At 34.5% G+C, this 20,259-nt stretch overlaps 2 protein-coding genes across 3 annotated transcripts; one reads left to right on the top strand and one right to left on the bottom strand.

Moving 5' to 3' along the window:
• The first annotated feature begins 1,112 nt into the window (after positions 1–1,112).
• On the top strand, positions 1,113–5,335 carry TES (ATP binding microtubule motor family protein). Of its 2 annotated transcripts, none has more exons than XM_078963646.1 (14): positions 1,113–1,354; positions 1,488–1,733; positions 1,813–1,902; positions 1,999–2,099; positions 2,199–2,312; positions 2,410–2,491; positions 2,558–2,625; positions 2,692–2,751; positions 2,841–2,965; positions 3,054–3,252; positions 3,340–3,477; positions 3,548–4,435; positions 4,512–4,831; positions 4,910–5,335. In XM_078963646.1, the coding sequence occupies exons 2-14, from the start codon at positions 1,490–1,492 to the stop codon at positions 5,238–5,240; spliced, it is 2,760 nt and encodes a 919-aa protein (XP_078819772.1). In that variant the 5' UTR covers positions 1,113–1,354; positions 1,488–1,489; the 3' UTR covers positions 5,241–5,335. The 2 variants fall into 2 exon arrangements, with proteins under 2 accessions (XP_078819772.1, XP_078819773.1); XM_078963647.1 differs by having other exon boundaries at positions 1,471–1,733.
• A 67-nt stretch (positions 5,336–5,402) lies between these two features.
• LOC145004679 (phosphoinositide phosphatase SAC4-like) lies at positions 5,403–10,264 on the bottom strand. Its single transcript, XM_078963648.1, has 15 exons — positions 9,431–10,264; positions 8,738–8,942; positions 8,502–8,667; positions 8,099–8,398; positions 7,838–8,025; positions 7,656–7,753; positions 7,439–7,572; positions 7,233–7,361; positions 6,828–7,143; positions 6,633–6,754; positions 6,441–6,554; positions 6,198–6,365; positions 6,021–6,137; positions 5,859–5,946; positions 5,403–5,760 (listed from the first exon to the last, which is right to left on the bottom strand). The coding sequence occupies exons 1-15, from the start codon at positions 9,602–9,604 to the stop codon at positions 5,653–5,655; spliced, it is 2,427 nt and encodes an 808-aa protein (XP_078819774.1). The 5' UTR covers positions 9,605–10,264; the 3' UTR covers positions 5,403–5,652.
• Positions 10,265–20,259: the final 9,995 nt, after the last annotated feature.

The following is a 20,259-nucleotide window of genomic DNA, read 5'->3' as shown; positions in this document are numbered from 1 at the left end:
GAATTGTACAAAAAATATCATTGAATTTTTTTTGTTTGTACACATATCACTAATCAACTATAACTTTTGTACGCATATGACCATTAAACATCATCTTTGTTCAAAATATCATTACATCATCGGTAATAGTAGATTACCAGCCATTTGGCTGCTGATGTGGGTTTTCCATCACCTATTATGACTCCTTGATTTTGTAAGGTTTGAGGGAGAATGTTTGTTTTTGACAATGATACTAAGCACTCTTTTACAATTGCATTGTACATTTATGTTGATCATACATCGATTGAAACCAACAAGATTTGAACTTGAGGCTTCCTTCTGGAGTGGCCAAGAACTACTCAATTATTCATTATTTTAGCTAAAGTCTAATAAACGTACCCTTATAAGTCATTTTCCTAGGAAACCGCATTTGATGCACACTTATAAACTTAGGAAACATTTTGTACATTTTACCTTATTAGAATCCTCCTCCCCTTCTTAATTGTGGATGATGATTAAAAAAGTACATTGAAATTATATCGTTGTTTACCGATAAGAAAATGACTTATACTGATAGGTTTATTAAACTTTAGAAAACCAGTAGAATCCAAGTCAAGGTGATGGAAAACCTATTTTTAAGTAATAATATGTAATTTTTAAAATTATATTTTTTGAATAAGTTATATAAAATTAATGGTAAAATGTATACAAAAAAGTTAATGGTAAAATATGTACAAAAAAAAATTTAATAGTATAATATGTACGTAATAAATAGTAAAATCTACGTCAGCAGCCACGTGATATGTCATATGGCCAGTAACTTACTGTTACCGGTAACGTAATGATATTTTTTTGTACAAATGTAAAGTTTAATGGTCATGCATATACAAACGTTATAATTGGTTTGTGATATGTGTTAAGAAAAAAAAATTAAAGGTATTTTTGTACAAGTTTAATAGTTGGTTACCCCAGTCATTTTTCCTTAAATATAATACTTGAATCACAATTAAAAAAAAAAAAAAAAAACAATAAATTGATTCTCATTTATCCCGCATCTGGTAATTAAGAGCGCTAAATCACGTTGGTGCCAACAGTCAGTCACCACCGTGGCAGGCGCCTCCATTCAAATTGTAGTATTCAAGAGGGGGGCATAGCCGTTGCAAACTGCAATTCCTATTTTTATTTTTAATATTTTTTAATAATCCAACGCAAAACCGAAATCACAAACCCAAATTCAACTCACTCCAACTCCAATTCTCAACTTGGCAGCTAACAATTCCCAAAATTACATCCAACCCAAAACAAATTCACAAATTGATTCTTGATTTTGTTTCCTTCCCTCCCTTCCTCCAACACCGATCTGGGTTCAACAACTGTAAGTGCATACTTCCCTCCAATGGATTCTCTCGATTCTTGCTTCTTCTTCTTCTTCTTCTTTTTCACAATTACATTTACTGGTGTTCGACTCCATTCCCGTTAACACTTCCCTAGTTTACTGATATATGAAGGTATGGTTCATAAGATGAGCGTCAGTGCGCCTGTTACACCAGCAACCAAGATCCGAAGAACACCTTCTTCAACCCCAAGTGGCCCAAGAATCGCCGAGGAGAAGATACTGGTCACCGTTAGAATCAGGCCCTTAACTCCTCGAGAGCTTTCTGCCTATGATCTTATTGCTTGGGATTGCACCGATGAGAATACTGTTGTTTCAAGAAACCTCAATCACGAGCGCCATAACGGAACTTACACTTTTGGTACTGTAAACCGTTACATCATCTTCTTTCATCAACGTACGTAATCTGTTTCTTTCTTACGCGATTTGATGCGTTTCAGATAAAGTCTTCGATCCGTCTTGTCCAACTAGGAAGATCTATGAGCAAGGTGCTAGAGATGTTGCCCTCTCTGCTATCAAAGGGATTAATGGTAATCTTCTCCTCTTCTTTCGAACCATTTCTAGGTTTATGACTTCAAATTTAATATCGATAACATCACCTCTCTCTCTTCTCTGTTACATTACAGCTACAATTTTTGCATATGGTCAAACTAGCAGTGGCAAGACTTACACCATGAGGGGAATAGCAGAGAATGTTATCGATGACATTTATGCCCATATTAAGAATGTAAATCCTCATTTCTTTGATTCAACGAGTGCTCATAATCATAACACTTAGCTGTATAACAATGTAAGGTTCAATGATTCTGTCTTTTACAATTTACAGGCCATGGAAAGTAAATTTGTGTTGAAGCTTTCTGCTCTTGAAATCTATAATGAGACAGTGGTAGACCTGTTAAACCGTGATTCTGGTGCCCTTCGTCTCTTGGATGATCCTGAGGTAAACACTAAACACATCACATCAAATGCTTTCATTACAGATAAAATATCCATCTTTTTCTTTTAAGTTTAAAGTGTCTTGTTTTGTTTGAATCCAGAAAGGCACAATAGTTGAGAAGCTAACTGAGGAGGTCATCAAAGATGCTCAGCATCTAAGGTGCTTAATAGCAACTTGTGAAGGTAAATACTATAAATAGTAAACCAATTATAATAATAGCCCATTACAATTCTTGATTCTGTTTGCAGCTCAAAGGCAAGTTGGTGAAACTTCTTTGAATGATAGAAGCTCAAGGTCACATCAGATAATCAGATTGGTAAGCTTAACATTTGGGCTTAATTTCCAGACATGTTATTTGTTTAATGGCTTTCCTTTTTTGTAGACTATTGAGAGTAGCCATCGTGAAGAATCAGGATGTGTAAAATCCCTTTTAGCAAGTTTGGTATGTTTCCCACTTTAATGCTTTGTTTTATCTTATGATCATTCCTTGTTTGTTGACTGCTGTTTCCTACCTCTTTAATTTTCTTTCAGAGTCTTGTGGATCTTGCTGGAAGTGAGCGTACTGTTCAAACAAATGCAGATGGTATTAGGCTAAAAGAAGGAAGCCACATCAACAGAAGCCTACTCACTTTAACAACTGTGATTAGAAAGCTAAGGTAAAAGAATATGGTAAAAAAAATGTTACTTAGTGAAATTAAAGCAACCACAATAGCATACATTTTAATGTTGTTTTCTTGAATGTAGTGTTGGGAAGAAAAGTGGTCATATACCATATAGAGATTCAAAACTAACAAGAATATTGCAATCATCACTTGGGGGGAATGCAAGAACTGCAATAATTTGTACTATGAGTCCTGCATTAAGCCATGTTGATCAATCAAGAAACACATTGGCTTTTGCAAATAGTGCAAAGGAGGTTACAAACAGTGCTCAAGTCAATATGGTATGATGAAATTGTAATCTTGTTTGATGACTTAATGTTTTTCTGTTTGGCAAATTACAGAAAAAACCAATTCTTTTTAACTTTTAGGTTGTTGGAGAGAAGCAAATGGTGAAGCATTTGCAAGAAGAAGTGACTAGACTTAAAGCAGAATTGTTGACTCCAGAGGCTTCATCCTCAAAGTGTTTAAGAACTTTGCTGTTGGAAAAGGAGCAGAAAATCCAGCAGGTATTTAGTATTAACATCAGATTAAATAAATAGAAAATGGTTTTATTTATAATCTTGAATCTTGTTACAGATGGAGATAGAATTGAATGAGATAAAGCGTGAAAGAGACCTTGCACAATCACAGCTAGAAATAGCAAGAAAACTACAAAAAGACACAAAGGAGCCTGTGATTCAGAATCAAGTAGCCAAACGTCTCTCATTCAGTGATCATATATCAATATCAAACAGGCGAACATCTGTAAGAAAGTCAACTCAGTCAACTCAAAGAAAACCATTAAGACAATCAGCCACATGTATGGATCCATGCATGTTGGTGCATGAAATAAGAAAAGTGGAGATGAGACAAAGACAATTAGGTGAAGAAGCAAATCGTGCACTTGAATTGCTTCATAAAGAAGTTTCCTCTCACAGACTTGGGAATCAAGATGCTGCTGAAACCATTGCAAAGCTGTTATCTGATATCAAAGACATGCATGGAATCAGCAATTCCATTCCGGAGGAGATTGAAGTTAAAGATAAAGCGAGTTTAAAAGAGGAAATAGGTCGTTTGAAATGTGAAGAAAACACGATTGCATCTTTGGAAGAAAAGCTTGAAAATGTGCAGAAATCTTTAGACACATTGGTTATGTACAACAATGAGGAGGCTTCAAGGAGTCCTTTAAAGACCAAGATTTTGAAAACAAATGGAAAAATGTCAAGTTTTATAAAATCTCCATGTTCACCTTCTTCATCAGTTATTCATAACATTGAGAACATGGCTCCAGATAATCAAAAGATCGAAGGGGACAAAAAGGCTTCTACTCCTGCTGCTGCATCAAAGCAACCAAATGTGAAAAAGATTCAAATGATGTTTAAAACAGCAGCTGAAGATAATATTCAAAGCATTAAATCTTATGTTACTGAATTGAAAGAACGTGTGGCAAAGTTACAATATCAAAAGCAGCTACTAGTCTGCCAGGTTAGTTAGAATTTAGAAAGAAAGTAAGTTTTCACTGAAATTCCGAAAATGCCCTTTACTGTTTTGATTTGAGCAGGTGTTGGAGCTGGAGGAAGCAAACGATGGTGGTGGTGGTGGTGAGACAGATTTTGTGGAGGAAATGGAATATCCTATCATGCCACGTCACCTTGTGTTTGAGGAACAGAGAAACCAGATAATAATGTTGTGGCATTTATGTCACGTCTCAATCATACATAGGACACAATTCTATATGTTGTTCAGAGGAGACACTGCTGATGAGATATACGTACAAGTGGAACTCAGAAGGCTGACGTGGCTTGAACAGCATTTGTCAGAACTCGGGAACGCAAGTCCAGCTCTGCTAGGAGATGAGCCAGCTGGCTCTGTCACATCAAGGTCAGTATTAGTAGTTATTTCATATTTTGTAATTTTAGGGTTAAAAAAACTAAGTGTGAATTGAATTGATAATGATAGTATAAAGGCGTTGAAACAAGAGAGGGAGTATTTGGCAAAAAGGGTGAGCACGAAACTGAGTGGTGAAGAGAGGGAAATGCTGTATAAGAAATGGGAGATTCCAATGGAGGGAAAGCAGAGGAGAAGGCTGCAACTTGTGAATAGGTTGTGGACAGATCCTTTGAATATGAGACATGTGAAAGAAAGTGCTGAAATTGTTGCGAAGCTTGTGGGGTTTTGTGAAATGGGGGAGCATGCTTCCAAGGAGATGTTTGCTTTGAATTTTGTGAATCCTAGTGATAAAAAGGCCTGGATGGGTTGGAATTTGATATCCAATTTGTTGCATTTGTAAAAGAACTAGAATTCCTTCCTGTTGTAAATTCATGTGACGAAAATTATCATCTTCAAATAATGGCAAATTCTAATGGATTTGTATTGTTTTTTTCATATATCTTTCATTTCAGGAATCTATTCATCCAACAGACCAAGTTGATAAAATTAATGGGGAAAAAAATGACTCAAAAAAAAATAACTTATATTATATATGGTTGTTAAGAATCAGCTTCCGAAACAAACATCGTATCTCCTATACCTCATCATAGTAGTGATACATTTATATTTACAAAACCAACCCACCAACAACAGAAACTTTCACTATTAAACCCTGGCCTCTCTTTCTCTCTCAACTATTGCATATTTGATAATTGATAGATATTTCCTCGCATTGAATTGAAAAAAGAATACAACTTTAGACCCAATAAGCATCAATGACAAAGAGTCTCTCCATTGTTGACCCAACTCAGAAAACTATCTGAAAATTCCTCACCAACGTCAAAATCATTGGTATCATTATCATCAGCATGCTTGCTCCCCTGAATTATATATAAAAACATAATACCAATTTAAATTAGAATTTTTATTTATTTATAAAGAAAACTATTTCTATGTATGTTTGTGATTTGTGACTGACCTTGATGCTGGATTCACTGGTGGAAGGAGTTGTTTGTGCTACAATTTCATTATCAGTTGCCGTTGAAGAAGAGTTTTTGAAAATCGATCTGCAAAAAAGAATTATTTTATTTGTAAATTGTAATGATAAAAAATATGGAATATGATTTGATAAAAAGCACACCTGTCCATAAACTGTTGTTCACATGAAAGCCAATCTAGGTCAACAAAGTTCGAGCAGTCAAAGGAGTCACATTTCTCATGATCAAATGATCCATCTTTAAAGTCACCAAAAGCTTCCCTGCAAAATGACAAATTAGCCCTTGCTTTTTATACACTAAAACACAAAAATCAAACACACCTTGAGTACTTCAAGCCACTTCCACATGCTAATACATCTGGTGTAGATTCAGACATCATTTTGTTCTGATCAGAAGAAGCTAAACTCTTTCCAAGACTAGAGCTTGAAGGAGGCAACTTGCTCTCACGTATAATATTTCCATCTGATAATGATTTCTTATGCAAAGACCTAATAATAATAATAATAATAATAATATAACATCAAAAAATAATAATAATCTTTTTATCAGATATTCAGGTTTACCTCCTATCTTCATCCACCATTGATTGTCCATTCCCATATACAGTAGAATACTGCTCAGGATCCACTTCCCACACTTGAGGTTTCCCATCTTGTGGCTGAAAGTGCCCTAAAAATCTGATAAATTGAAAAGGAATTAGACAAATGGAGGAAAACCCTAATCTTTAAATAAAGAAAGTGACTTAGTTTACTTACACATTTATAGCATTTTGTTTCTCTGCATCCATGTATGCATTGTTGTAGTACCTTTGAAGAGTTCTAAAAAACTCCTGTGATTGTGTTGCAGCTTTCCATTGTCCCCTTCTCTCAGAAAACACCTATTATTATTATTCAAACATTTTGTTACAAATTTTTAACTTGAAATTAAAGTTTTCAAAATTATAAACATACCTTGTTATGTGCAGCTGAACCACCATATTGATGAGCAAGAGTGTCACCCATTCTCTCATAAAATCCCATTAATTCCTCTGCTAAAGGATCATCAAGTTCAAGTTTTGAAGAAGTTATTGCTTCTAAAGCATGGAGTTGATGTCCTAAAGCAGCTAAACCATATGCATATTGTGCAACATTTGTTCGATCCAAACAATCTATGCAATTTGTCCTTAAAATCCCTTTTTGGAACATTGGTGCTTTAACAAAGTTGTTGTTATCTTTTTCCACACAATGCTTTTCTTTTTCCTTCTTCACATCATTGCCAATTTCATTTCTGTTTCACCCATTATCAAAAAAAAATCGGGTATCTAAAAGTTGCTACAAAACTGTTATATGGATTGGAATTTGAAAGTAATAACTTACTCAAAATATGGCCATCTTAAGCACCCATCGGGTTTATAGTCTGGTATAACTTGACAGTAGAAGAAACCGGTCAAAGTCAACGCGTAAGAAGTCAATCTTCCTAAAATTAGCAATGCATTTGTCCCTTTGCTGGAAAAAAGAAGAAATGAATAACTTAATATTACCATAATACAAATATACAAGAAACAAAAAGGCAACTAATTAACCTTCTAGAATGTTTGTGAAGATCCCAATGAAGAAATTTGAGACGTTTTTCTTCTGATAGATCTTTATTAATAGAATTAATTGCATTAGCAAATTCAGTACGAAGGATTGACTCTCGAGGCCTTCTTTCATTCGTCTGTTGAAAAAAAGAAGAATATAATATCATATACAGAAATAGAAAAAAAAAAGATTATAATCATATGATAATGAAAATGTTACCTTTATTAGGTTTAATATAATGATGGGGTTTCCATATCTCTTTACAAGATTCTGAAAATGAAGTCTTGTAGCTTCATAGTTTTGATCCCTCCTTGACACTAAAAGATTAATGTCAGTCAATAGAATATATATTTATTAACTAATAATATTTAAAAGAAATTGATTAAAATATTTAATCATACACATAATATCAGGCTTAATATTGAGGCGTGAAGTTTCTTGAGACCAAAAAAGTGGAATAGATCCACGATTTTGTACAACAGAACTGATTTTCATAGGAGATCCTTCTGGAACATCTTCAAACAAAATTTGCTCAGTTTCTACATCATTAGCAACTCTTCCTTCCTCATTTACCCCTCGTTTTAAGTACCTATATAAAGTAATTTACTAAAATGCCATCAAGAATATAAAAGATGATTTTTTTTTTTTAAAAAAAAACTAACCGGGTCCCAGCATAATGGCGTGAACGCCTTGAAATGAGAGTCAATCTGAAGTCACGTCCAGATATTGAAAGTTTATCTTGTTTAAAAAAACCATAAACCAAAGCCACTGTCCACATAGTATTTTGGAGGGAATTTCGGGCCCCACGAGTTAAAAATTCATTCCAGACAAACATGGTCTCATAAACAACATTTCCTGTTTCATCATTACAACTGTTCTTCTGAAGACTCCGCATGATATTATACGAATAGCTGAAAAAGAAGTCCTTTGTAAGATCCACCATGCACAGAAGCTTCTTGTATCTACAACAAGAAAAAAGAAACATCAAAAGTTCAAAACAAAGTACAATAAGTCAATAATGAATGAAATGTTACCAATGTATGAAGGAATTAAAAAAAAGATTACCTATTTTCATGTCTCCAAGTAGTTAAATTTATCTGAGTTACAGAATCTGATAGGGCTATCATTTCAGTCTTGGAGATTGCATATACTATATGGCCACCAATTGAGCCAATTGGTCTTCTTTGTGTAATTAGCAACATGTAATATGGTCCAAGAAATTTAATGAAACCTAAAAAAAAAGATACAAGATCAATAAATGCATGATGTGAAACGTGTATATGTTTGAAAAATATACATACCAACAATTCCATAGCAAGTGGTGATGAATTTGAGTCCACCTGTGGATTTATTACCCTCATGGATCCTTCTCAAGAGTTCAGAACATTCACATTCTGTATAAGTTGTTGAATCCTCACGGATGCTAAGCTCAGAAGTCTCTAACCTGTCAATTTTCAATACCCTCCAGTATCTGCGACTCTTGTCTCTTCCTACCATGTAATATTTCTACCCCAATGAGGGTAAAAGAGGAAAATTGGTTAGTTGAAGAACATACATGGGCGAGTTAGGAATATAGAAATACATAAATCTGTTTTTGTAATCCAGGAAAGAGGCACTATGTATGCAAAAAGGGGTGTGAAATGAAGATACATGTAGTATATCAGTATATCACAAATAAACTAAAAATGAAGAATGTATTAGGAATTACCAAAGATATGTGACATGCCAACAATGAAGACTAAGGCATACAGATATGATAATGGGCAACTAAAAGACTATTACAGTGGCATCAGTATTGCAGGAAGTCCATAAACGAATACAAGATTGATTTCTTATTAGAACAGGAATGGACATCATTCATGTCAAACATGATCATGAGGAAGAGAACATAGGAATAAGTAAGCAAAAGGAATGGTTTGACTTCTGAAACAGTTAAAAGGGGAAACATTAGCAGATCAAAGCAAAAAATGAAACACAAGTGGTTGAGAGAGTACCGATCGAGTCTCGTAAAGCCTGAATTTTTGCAGAAAAGCAAGTGGAGCAGCCACCGGGGAGGTGGATGGTTCATCAAGAGGAACATTAGACTCGCTTTCTGACCCGGGCATTAGAGAGAAGCATGGTATCGGTTCCTCAAAAGGAGGGGAGATATGCTCATTATCTGTCGCCATTGGTATTCCTATCAGATGCTTGTCCAATCCAGATCCGAGCCTCCTCCACAGGGCTCGGTTCGAAAAATCAAATCAGAAGAACATTCAACCCTGCGGCTGTTTAATTGTATATAGACTCTGCCCAGTAACAAAACCCCGAACACATGGAGTTTGGTTGCTTCAGATATAGCATTCCTTTCCAACTTTATAATTTTTTTTTACTTCTCCAATTCTCTCTCTTCCATTCACGATTACGATCTAGCCTGCGAAGATGTCGGGTACTCTTCCCGGTAGTCCTGTATAGCTTGTGATTTCGTTTTGTTTTGGTGTTTGTGGTGGTAAACAGATACCAATAAAGGGTTCTTAATCTCGGAACAAACAAACAGATTGGCGGTGGATAAGAAGGTGGTTCGAATTCGAAATCAAGAGAAAATTAATCACCATAGAGGGATGGGAAATAGTCAGAAAGATTGGTATATGATCAGGGATGAAGAAATTGCGAAGATATGACCTTTCTTGAGTGTAAATTACCGAGGATTGGGAGGAGAGACAGGGAGGAGGGGGGATGTCGGAGTGTTGAGAATCAGATCCACGGGAAGGGGAGGGACAGGGGAGGCTAAAGATCTATAATGGAAACCACAACCTGGGGTTGTGTGGCCGCACCGTCCTCTCACGATTCAACCCCAATTTTAAAATTATTGTACATATAAAAATGTCGTATTTTTTATCAGACTATTATTTAATGAACATTATTATTATTATTATCTTTTACTAAATCAAAACAATTATTGTTATAGTTAGGACGTTGGAATTTGGATTTGGAGTGAATATAAAGTAAACTTGACAAAATTATTTGGTTCGTTATTATGTTGAGATTATATGTTGGGTTCTTGTGGTTTTATTTATTGTTTGGTTGGTTTTTTTTATCGTAAAATGATATTTATGTCTTTTTTTTTATTTTGGATTTATCATTTACTTGATTTTAATATATTTAGATATAAATTTATTTTGTTCATCACCATACAACTCAACATAGATTCCAATAAGTTTTCGAAATTTAGAAAAAGAGTAAATTACATGAATGGTCCCTATAGTTTAGGGTAAATTACGAATTTGGTTTTTAACTTATTTTTTTAATTTGAAAGGTCCCTATTATTTGTTTTTGTTACGCGTTTGGTCCATGTTTTACCTAAAAACACTATTTTGCCATTATTATTATTTTTTTAATTTATTTAAATAAACACACATCAACCTTATTTCACTTTACCTTATTTACCCCCACCATTTTTTTCTATTTAAATGATTGTCTTTTTAGGTAAGATAGTGACCAAACGCATAACAAAAACAAATATTATGGACCAAGCGCATAAAAAAACAAACAGTAGGTATCTTCCAAGTTAAAAAAATAAATCAGGGATAAAACACGCAAATTACCCCAAACCATAGGAAAAAAAAAACTCAATTTTTACATATGAAGTGGCAAAAACCTTTTAAAAAAAATAAAAAATAAAAAAAAAAACCATAAGTTTTCCAATAACCCTTCAATTTTAAAAATGAAAGGTTTCTTTTGAAAACTTTATGATTTTTACTAAAACAAAAAGTTATGGTTTTTGCCAACAAAACTATAAAACTTGGGATTTTTTTTGTATTTTATACAAAAAAAAAAAAAAAAAAAAAAAAAAAAAAAAAAAAAAAAGTCTCAAGTTTTACACATTTTGTTGACAAAAGCACTAACATTTTGTTTTGGAAAAAACCATAAGTTTTTAGAAAACTTTAAATTTAAATATATATATATATATATATATATATATATATATATATATATATATATATATATATATATATATAGGTATATGACCAATTGATCATCGGATAAAAGGTTAAAAATGAAAGGTTTTCAAATAATTTATGGTTTTTACCAAAAAAAGGTAGGGCTTTTTCCAACTTTGTGTGTAAAACTTCAAACTTTTTGTTGGTGATTTTAGTGTCACAATATCATTTTATGTAACTGGAACTAAAATGTAAGCTAAGAAGTTTTATATTTGTACTCTAATATATGTACGGTGCACGCATGTATAAGATCGAATTAGAAGCCGGTTCAACGACAAGTCGGGAGTCCGGGGGCAACGCCCCATAGGTCCGGGGTTTCCAAAGGGGCGGGTTCTAGCAGCGCCCCTATCGAGGTCCAAGAGGCAGAGCCCTTGGCTGGGGTCCCGGGAGCGCCCCAAAAACTCTTCGAAAAATACATATGAGAACATAGTGGGAAAAACGAATTTTTGAGGGTGTTTATGGTAAAACTGATGAAATTCGTCGGTTTTGGAAACCCTAAATCCTCATTAAATCTCTGGTTTCCTGACTTGCTTCCAAAGAAACTCATGATGGTTAACCATAATCTCGTTTATTATATAAACGACTCTTCTCTTTGAGAAGATACACGAAATTCTTAAGCTCTCGCTCTTCATCAAACTAACATAGAATCCTTCTAGTAATTTGGCTTACAACTTTTGTGCCTAGAATCGTAAGTATCCTCATGGATTATCTTAGGCTGAATTTCTTGCAACTTTGGTATTTGCATGATTATTAGATAAATATTTCTTCTACCTTATATATATATATATATATATATATATATATATATATATATATATATATATATATATATATATATATATATATATATATGCAAACTAACTAACCTACTCCTAATAATCACATTTGTCTCCACCAAAACTTGAACCCATGACCTCTCCTATAAGAGAATCACTCATTACCGCTAGGTCATTGGCCCTTTGGTTTCTACCTTATATAATGTTACATAAAATGGGTTCAAAAATAATTAAAATAAGAAATTAAGAATCTAGATTTTTCAAGTATCATAAAAGTAGAAAAATAATAATAATAATCTACATTAGTTGAGCGATCTAAGTTAGCCCATCTCACAACTCATGTGGGAGGTTAGTCACACGCCGCTAGCAATATTTTGGACGTTTCAAGGTTTGAACCATGAACGTAATATGTGGAATTATGCACCTCAACCACTAAGCTCTCACTATAGAGGCTCAAATATCATGTATGTTTATTTTCATGTCATCATCATCATCCTACTACTTTGTACGACTTCTAACACATGGCATTAATATCCATACAATATATTTTTATACGATAAGACTCTTATATATTGGAATAATTAATAATGGAATCACTATAACACCTAGTACCATTAAATGTATTCAACTTAAGGCATGTTGGTGCTTTCGTCTTAGAGTCATCATTAAGCCAAAGTTGGATTACCTATTGATGAAAAACCTATAGATATATTATCATTAGTCATCGGAGTCATCACTTAGCATAGTTGTTTAAGTCTAAGCATCATTCCTAGTATCCAGTTCACTCAAAAATCATGCTCTAATACCAACTAAAACCATTCTTATGGCTATTTTAAAATACCATTTAAGAAACTACAAATTTATTTAAACTTCATAAAATAGTGTAGTTCACAATAGCTTTTGTTAGGATTGCAAAACAACAAAATCATTATTTTAAAGTAGCATATAAGAAAATATCTATCGGGGAAAAGAAAATAACATTATAGTATATATTATAATTTATTACTTTCATACTGACAGTGATCTCCAATGCCTCTTCAAGTCCCCTTCTTCTCAATGATCACTGTGACCACTCCTTACCTAACACATGTTGAAAGTAGTATGTTAGGCATGAAAAGCCAAGTGAATCACACATGAATTCCACACATATGTAATCTATAAAACCCATCATGTTTATATACTTTATAAGATACAAACGCATCCATCTTTTTCTCTTTAAACGACCATTCATCCTTCAAAACACATGGCTAGGAATATATTACATATAAAAGTTGCACACTTAAATAAGTTTAACTTAAAAGGTACATTATGTAGAGATAATCTAATGTATGATATTAACTTAGAAAACACAATCCAAGTCATCTTATCATATTCATCACTTCATTTTTAGGTAGTAACTAAGTAAGACATGTTACCATAAAGCATGCATATCAAATGAAGGCTTTAAGTCATTTTCAAACCAGGTAACACATGAACCATAACCATATGTGTCGTGTAAGGGTTAGCAAGACCCAAGCAGCATAAAATGTTATAGAATGTCATCACAGTCATCATTTTCATTCTCTAGATACCTAATGATATCTAGGTGTGCAGGACACACCAGTTAACTCACCCATACTTAAATGTAAATGAATATAACATGATCATGATTTATTCATCGTAAAATGTCCTTCGAAGTAATAAAAACATTTAAAATGATGTCCTTTTCCTTGAAAACTCTTTTCACAAACCAATGTTTGTATGATGCACATATAAGGGCACAAGATAACTATATGTACATAGTATATGATATATATCTATAAATTAGGAGTATGATGTCATAAGGGAAATATGAAATACAATACTATGTAAGGTTGTACAACTTATTTCTCTTCCTTGAACTTAACATGTGGCTATGTACGAATTGGGAAAAGCCTCATACGATTGTACCAATACACCCAAGGGGAAAATTTTGAAGAAACATGGTGGTTTTGGAACTAATTTGGTAACACCCCCTATAAATCATCTACGAACTTAATTTTAGTGGCTTAAAGTGACCATAATTGATGTTAACAATTAGAAACAATGCCATAATACTTTTCTAAATCCAATCAATGATTTTGATGGATATTTCATCATTATTAATCTTAAACTCCAATTTAACAATAAGATGTAATAAAGATTTACCATCGATGATAGTTTATAACTTTTATGGAAGGTTTTTAATACCCTCTCTAGTCCAACGATGATGTCCAAGTAATAAAACCTAGGAGGGTTTTACCCTAATCTTCTCATAACTTCACAACTAAGCCACTAAATTATATTTTTTTAAAGTTTTATTCAAAAGCATGATTTCCCTTCCATTTTTTCCCAAATAAGTATTATTTTATTAACAAATCATTGCCAAAATCAAAGTAAGTGCACCAAAAGATCCAACAAAAAAATAATAATGTACTTTGACCATTACACACCTTAAATTCCATTATTTGGGAAGTCTAATTCATGTCTTTATTCTTCAAACATCTATACCTAATTTTATAATTAATTTTCATGAATTAAATGGAGATGATAATAGATAAGTATTAAATATTTATCCCTCAAATATCGGTGTTACATAATTGCTTATACATTTCAACAAAAGTATTTCTTAATGCACGTGTCATACAAACCACACTTCCAATCATTGATAATTTCTTTATTATCTAAAGAGAATATCAACTGAGGCCTACATCTCACACCATTCTTTCCATACAACCTTACGATATACTTACACCCTTACGATCTACTTTACCATAAATTAGGTGTGTCACTTGGACTCTTGACTTTCTACCTCTAATTTTAACATACTTCTTAGTGACAAGTTGATTTATTTGTCCTTTAAGAAATTAACAGGCTGCCACTTCGCTCAAGTGCTTAAGCCGATTTAGGTGGCTAATGCGATTACTAGAACTAGTTAGATACATAACTTTTTTAGAGCTTTCACATGTATATACACACAACTAATGTTATGATATATACAACATTAATTTTACAAGACACCCCTATCAAAAACCAGTAAACTAAAATATAGAAATCAATATATAGTTTGTTCATGAAAAAAAATATGCGACTGATTCCAAGCCTTTTACGTGCCAACTAAGTTTTAGGATGTCGATATCTTTATGATACCTCTTACAACATTTCTCATGGTTTAGTTATTGTTTGAATGTTTGGACATGAACAAACATGGGGGGATGCTAGCCAAAATATACTTATCTATTTTGTATATGATTGTAAATATATGTGTTACCATAAATAAAATCATAATTAATATAAAATAAGTAGAAAACAACTAGGGTCTTATTATTAAGAGAAAAGTAAGATACAATGAAATGAAACAAGACTATAAATAGGAAATAAAACTAGAGTTAACGTAGTTAAAAGGATTTAAAAAAAAGCCTAATATAAAATATAATTATGCTAACATCTCCCTAAATCTCGTAATGCAATAGCAATAAGAATTGGGAGTTTGTTAAACAAGAGCAAAATCGCGAGGACGGTTGAGCCTCAAAGAAAATATCAACAAACTGCATAGGCTAATGGGACATGTTGTAGTGAGATGGTTCCAAATGAGAGATGATGGTGAGTGAAATGACGATAATTTTTAATATGATTAGCTTACTCATGGAAAAATAGAATTCTTTGTAATCCGCATCATACTTTTACTGTCACAAAATCCGGGGTCGGTTCACAAATATTAACACCCACATCTATAGGTAGCTAACATAACTAAAAAAATCTCACAGGTAGTTACAACCATAACATGATAGTTAACTTGTATAAAATACTAAGAGACAACATCCTGTTACTTTCTTTTCCACAAGATAATTAAATCTCTAAAGGAAATACATAAATCAGTCGTAGACTTGCAATCATTAGGATCGTTATTGTAACACCACAAATTTTTTTTGAACTTTTTCAAACTTTAAAGTGATATTGTGACATCCCCAATTTCACGACCAGAAAAGACCGATTTGTTTATGCTTTGTTTTATAAATCAGAGTAATCATTTAAAGAAAACGGTTGCGGAATTTGTTCCCAAAACAAGATATGATAAAAACTTATCAAAACATTTCTCAAAGAGAATGTATTTTCATTAAATAATAAAACCTCAGGATGTCATGTTCCGATACAGACACATAAGCATAAACAGAACATACATTCATTTACTCTAGTGATTTTACATCTCCTTTAATCTCTCTGTGATATATATCTTCGTATCGATACCTGTGATACAAAGGAAACTGAGTGGGTCAGGCTTGGGAGCCTGGTGAGCATATAGGGTTTTCATTCCACAATGTTATATCATATAAATATATATAGAACATCCAAAATTATATAATTTCACCATATAAAAGAAACTCTTATCCCACTCCATCGATCCTCACAAAGACACGATCTAAACTCTCGTATCTAAACTTTTCCTCTTTATCTGATCCTTACTCACGGATCTAAACTAATCTCTCCACCTGATCCATACTCTCGGACCAAAAACTAACCTCTTGGTCTAATCCATACTCCCGGATCTAAACTAATCTCTTGGTCTAATCCATACTCCCGGATCTAAAACTGTGCCCAATCCATACTCCCGGACTTGGGACAATTAACTATGTCTTAATCCATACTCCCGGATTAATAACAAGTTTACCTATTGGTCTGATCCATACTCCCGGATCTAAAACTGTGCCCAATCCATACTCCCGGACTAGGGACAATTTACTATGTCTTAATCCATACTCCCGGATTAATAACAAGTTTATCTCTTTTCCTATTCCATATTCTCGGATCTAAATCCAATCTCTTTATCTAATCCATACTCACGGATCTAAAACTAACCTCTTGATCTGATCCATACTCACATATCTCATCTACCCATATCCTACCAAACATATTCGTAGATACAAAATATATATATATATATATATATATATATACAGTTTAACTCATTAAAACCTATATAGTTCATCCATTCCATACTCAATCTCAAATAAACAAACAATATATAAACACATAGCACATATTTCATAACAAATACTTAATATTTATTGTTATAAGAATGTGACCACACACTCATCCAAAACATATACTTAATACATTCAAACAATACTTGTATTATAATCGTGTTTATGAAAGGGACTATACACTCACACATATAAACAACTTTATATTATACATATAGCACGTATATCGTAGAAAATACTTAATACTTATGTGTTAGAAGAAAGTAACTATACACTCACTTGATCAGAAGATGATCGGACAGCACTACGGCTTTTCAAGTAGATATTCTTCGGTGAAACCGGGATCACTTCACACACCGGGTTTCTTGCGGGCAGAGCTTTGGCTCGGAAACTCTTTTCTTCTCGGGATCTTCGGTGCTTCGGGACTTGCTTCGGGTCTCGGGGTTGATACCGGGGCTTCGGGGGGTTAAAATAGGGCTTAGAGGGTGTATCGGGAGTGGGAGAGAAGGGATGGAGCAACCATAGTCGGCTGGCCCTTCAAATCTATTTATAGGGCAAATTTGGCCCTTGCCACGTCGTGGGATCCTTTTTCCACGTCGTAGGCTTGATCGTCACTGCATGTGTCATCCCAAGTTACATCTGGGGGACTCCCGGAGGTGTCAGGGGACTTGCCACGTCGTGGCACTGCTTGCCACGTTGTGGTCTCTGACAGTTTTGGGGTTTCGCGCCCCGAACTTCAGAAATTCATAACTTTCGCATACGAACTCCATTTTCGACGTTCTTTATATCGACACGAAGGTGAGATTATGCTCTACAATTCTCGTTTAGACTCCATTGGATAATTTTGACTTTAATTTTAATATATTATAAGTATATTACTTATATATTATCTATAGTAGGCCGGGACAGGAAAACTCCGTTCGAAATTCATAACTCCTTCATCTGAACTCCGTTTTCGTCTGTCTTTTTATCGTTGGACTACTATAGAATAAATATTCAACTCTTGTTTATATCACTAAGGATAGATATCTATCTACCTTAAGTTCACTATTTACGTCGCGCTGGGTCGTGCCGGTTCTGTCGCGAAACTTCGACAGGTCATAACTTCTTCGTTATAACTCGAATTTTGGCGTTCTTTATATGCACGGAAACCTTGTGACATATACTACAACTTGGTTAAGATTAATCCTTCTAAATAATCTTCCATCAAAAAGTCATTTTTTATGCTTATCGTCTCTAAATTGACTAGCCCGGATCTACGGGCGTTACAATTATCTCCCCCTTAGGATGATTACGTCCCGGAATCATCAACGAAATAGGACTTGCATACTGATTCCACACGTTATCTCTTCATCCTATGTAATAACCATAACTTCTATGTTTCCTCGATAGAGTATTTAACTCTATGGTTTTCTTGACCGCAGACGATGCCCAATCTTGAATCTGCTTATCGTACTATGTTGTACTTTCAATTGTAACGTTCAAGTTACCAAATAAGTCCTCATCGTGAACTCCTTCTTCTTCTCAGGATAAATTATTTTATTTATCTATTATAACAGACCAATGGGTCGTGTTCTAACGACCTCTCATCATAGTCGGACTCAATTTGATATGACCACTAGGGTCGGAATAACAACCATCTTACTAGTCACTACTGAAACAAGGGTAATGACACACTTGAACAAAACGGAATCAATTACTAGCTTCTTGGTAACCTTGTGACTTTCCCTGATCCAAGTGCGAGTTCTGTGCTTCCGGTAGTATATGCATCTACTGCCTTTCACACCTACTCATACTCGTCCCAAGTATTGTCCTGCAGTCGACCAAGTCACCATACAAAAAAATCAGACAATTATTCAATACATCAGTTAGCAAAACTAAGGTTTATATTAATTCCTTGAAACGATTACACAAAATTTCAAGTTCACCCTATACTACGCCTCTAGTAGGCTACACTTCCTGATACAGACTTTATATATTGACATGAAGTCTTCATCCTTGAATCCTCGCATTGTCATCTGCTTCATCGAGGATCATGTGGAATGCTCTTGGCTTTGGTGGTGCATTTGGCTTTATAGCCTCTTCTCTTCTTGGGCAGTTTTGCTTGAAGTGTCCTTCTTCACCACACTTAAAGCAGGCTTCTCTTTTGTTTGGGCATTTGTTGGCGTAATGACCAGTCTTCCCGCATTTGAAGCAGGTCATTTCTTTTGAGCATTCCCCAATGTGCTTCCTTTTGCACTTGTCACACCATTGTGCTCCTTCTTCGAGCTTATTCGAATCAGACTTCAAAAATTTTCTTTTCTCATTAGAACCTGAAGTTCCCTCTAACTTTCTCTTCTCGCCAACTTCAACCTTACTGTCAGTCCTCCCCTTGATCATATTCTCAACCGACTTGGCAGCCCAAATAGCTGCCTCTAGAGTAGGTGCCTGACGCACTGGCACCGCATACTCCCAAGGGAGTCCCTTTGCATACCGGTCGACTTTTGTCAGTTCGTCTGGGACGATGCGCAAAGCAAACTCCATCTTGTCTGTGAAGGCATTAGTGTATTCATCCACTGACATGTTGCCTTTCTTCAATATCAAAAATTTGTTCTCCAACTCTAGCAGGTTTTGGGCCGAGCAGAACTTGCGCTTGAATTGCACCAAGAACTCTGCCCAAGACAGTTGCAGTGGCTCGTTAGGGCTTAGGATCTTCCCTAAAGTGTTCCACCATCGAACGGCTCCACCTCGGAACTGACGCACTGCATAGATAGTCTGCAACCTGCCTCTGCAGCCACAAGTCATGAAGGCTAGCTCCATTTCCGATATCCAATCCATAACTCCGATCGGATCTTCCTTTCCAGTGAAGGTCGATGGTTTGCAAGTCAGAAAATCCTTATACTTGCATCCCATTCCATCATTCCTTTCATTCTTGTTGTTTTGCCTAACTATCGGTGGGTTGGCTTGACCAACAGATCCACTAAAGTTTCCACCTTCCGAGTGCCCTTCATTCACTTCGGGCTCCTCCACTTGAATTAACAGCTCTTCACGATTCTGTTGAAGCAGGCGTCTCGTCTCATCCATTTGACGATCCAACATCATCTGAATCATC

This window comes from Lactuca saligna, chromosome 7 (assembly GCF_052625555.1).
Source record: "Lactuca saligna cultivar CGN05327 chromosome 7, ASM5262555v1, whole genome shotgun sequence".
NCBI lineage: Eukaryota > Viridiplantae > Streptophyta > Magnoliopsida > Asterales > Asteraceae > Lactuca > Lactuca saligna.
This window is presented reverse-complemented; position numbering and strand designations above follow the sequence as displayed.

Bases quoted from the DNA above. Each gene is read 5' to 3' on its own strand.
- TES (XM_078963646.1), top strand. From the start codon at position 1,490: ATGGTTCATAAGATGAGCGTCAGTGCGCCTGTTACACCAGCAACCAAG. The intron at 2,313-2,409 runs GTAAACACTAAA...GTTTGAATCCAG, and splicing joins GTCTCTTGGATGATCCTGAG to AAAGGCACAATAGTTGAGAA. The intron at 2,492-2,557 runs GTAAATACTATA...TTCTGTTTGCAG, and splicing joins CTTAATAGCAACTTGTGAAG to CTCAAAGGCAAGTTGGTGAA.
- LOC145004679 (XM_078963648.1), bottom strand. From the start codon at position 9,604: ATGGCGACAGATAATGAGCATATCTCCCCTCCTTTTGAGGAACCGATA. The intron at 6,555-6,632 runs GTAAGTAAACTA...TCAATTTATCAG, and splicing joins AAACAAAATGCTATAAATGT to ATTTTTAGGGCACTTTCAGC. The intron at 6,366-6,440 runs GTAAACCTGAAT...TATTATTATTAG, and splicing joins ATGGTGGATGAAGATAGGAG to GTCTTTGCATAAGAAATCAT.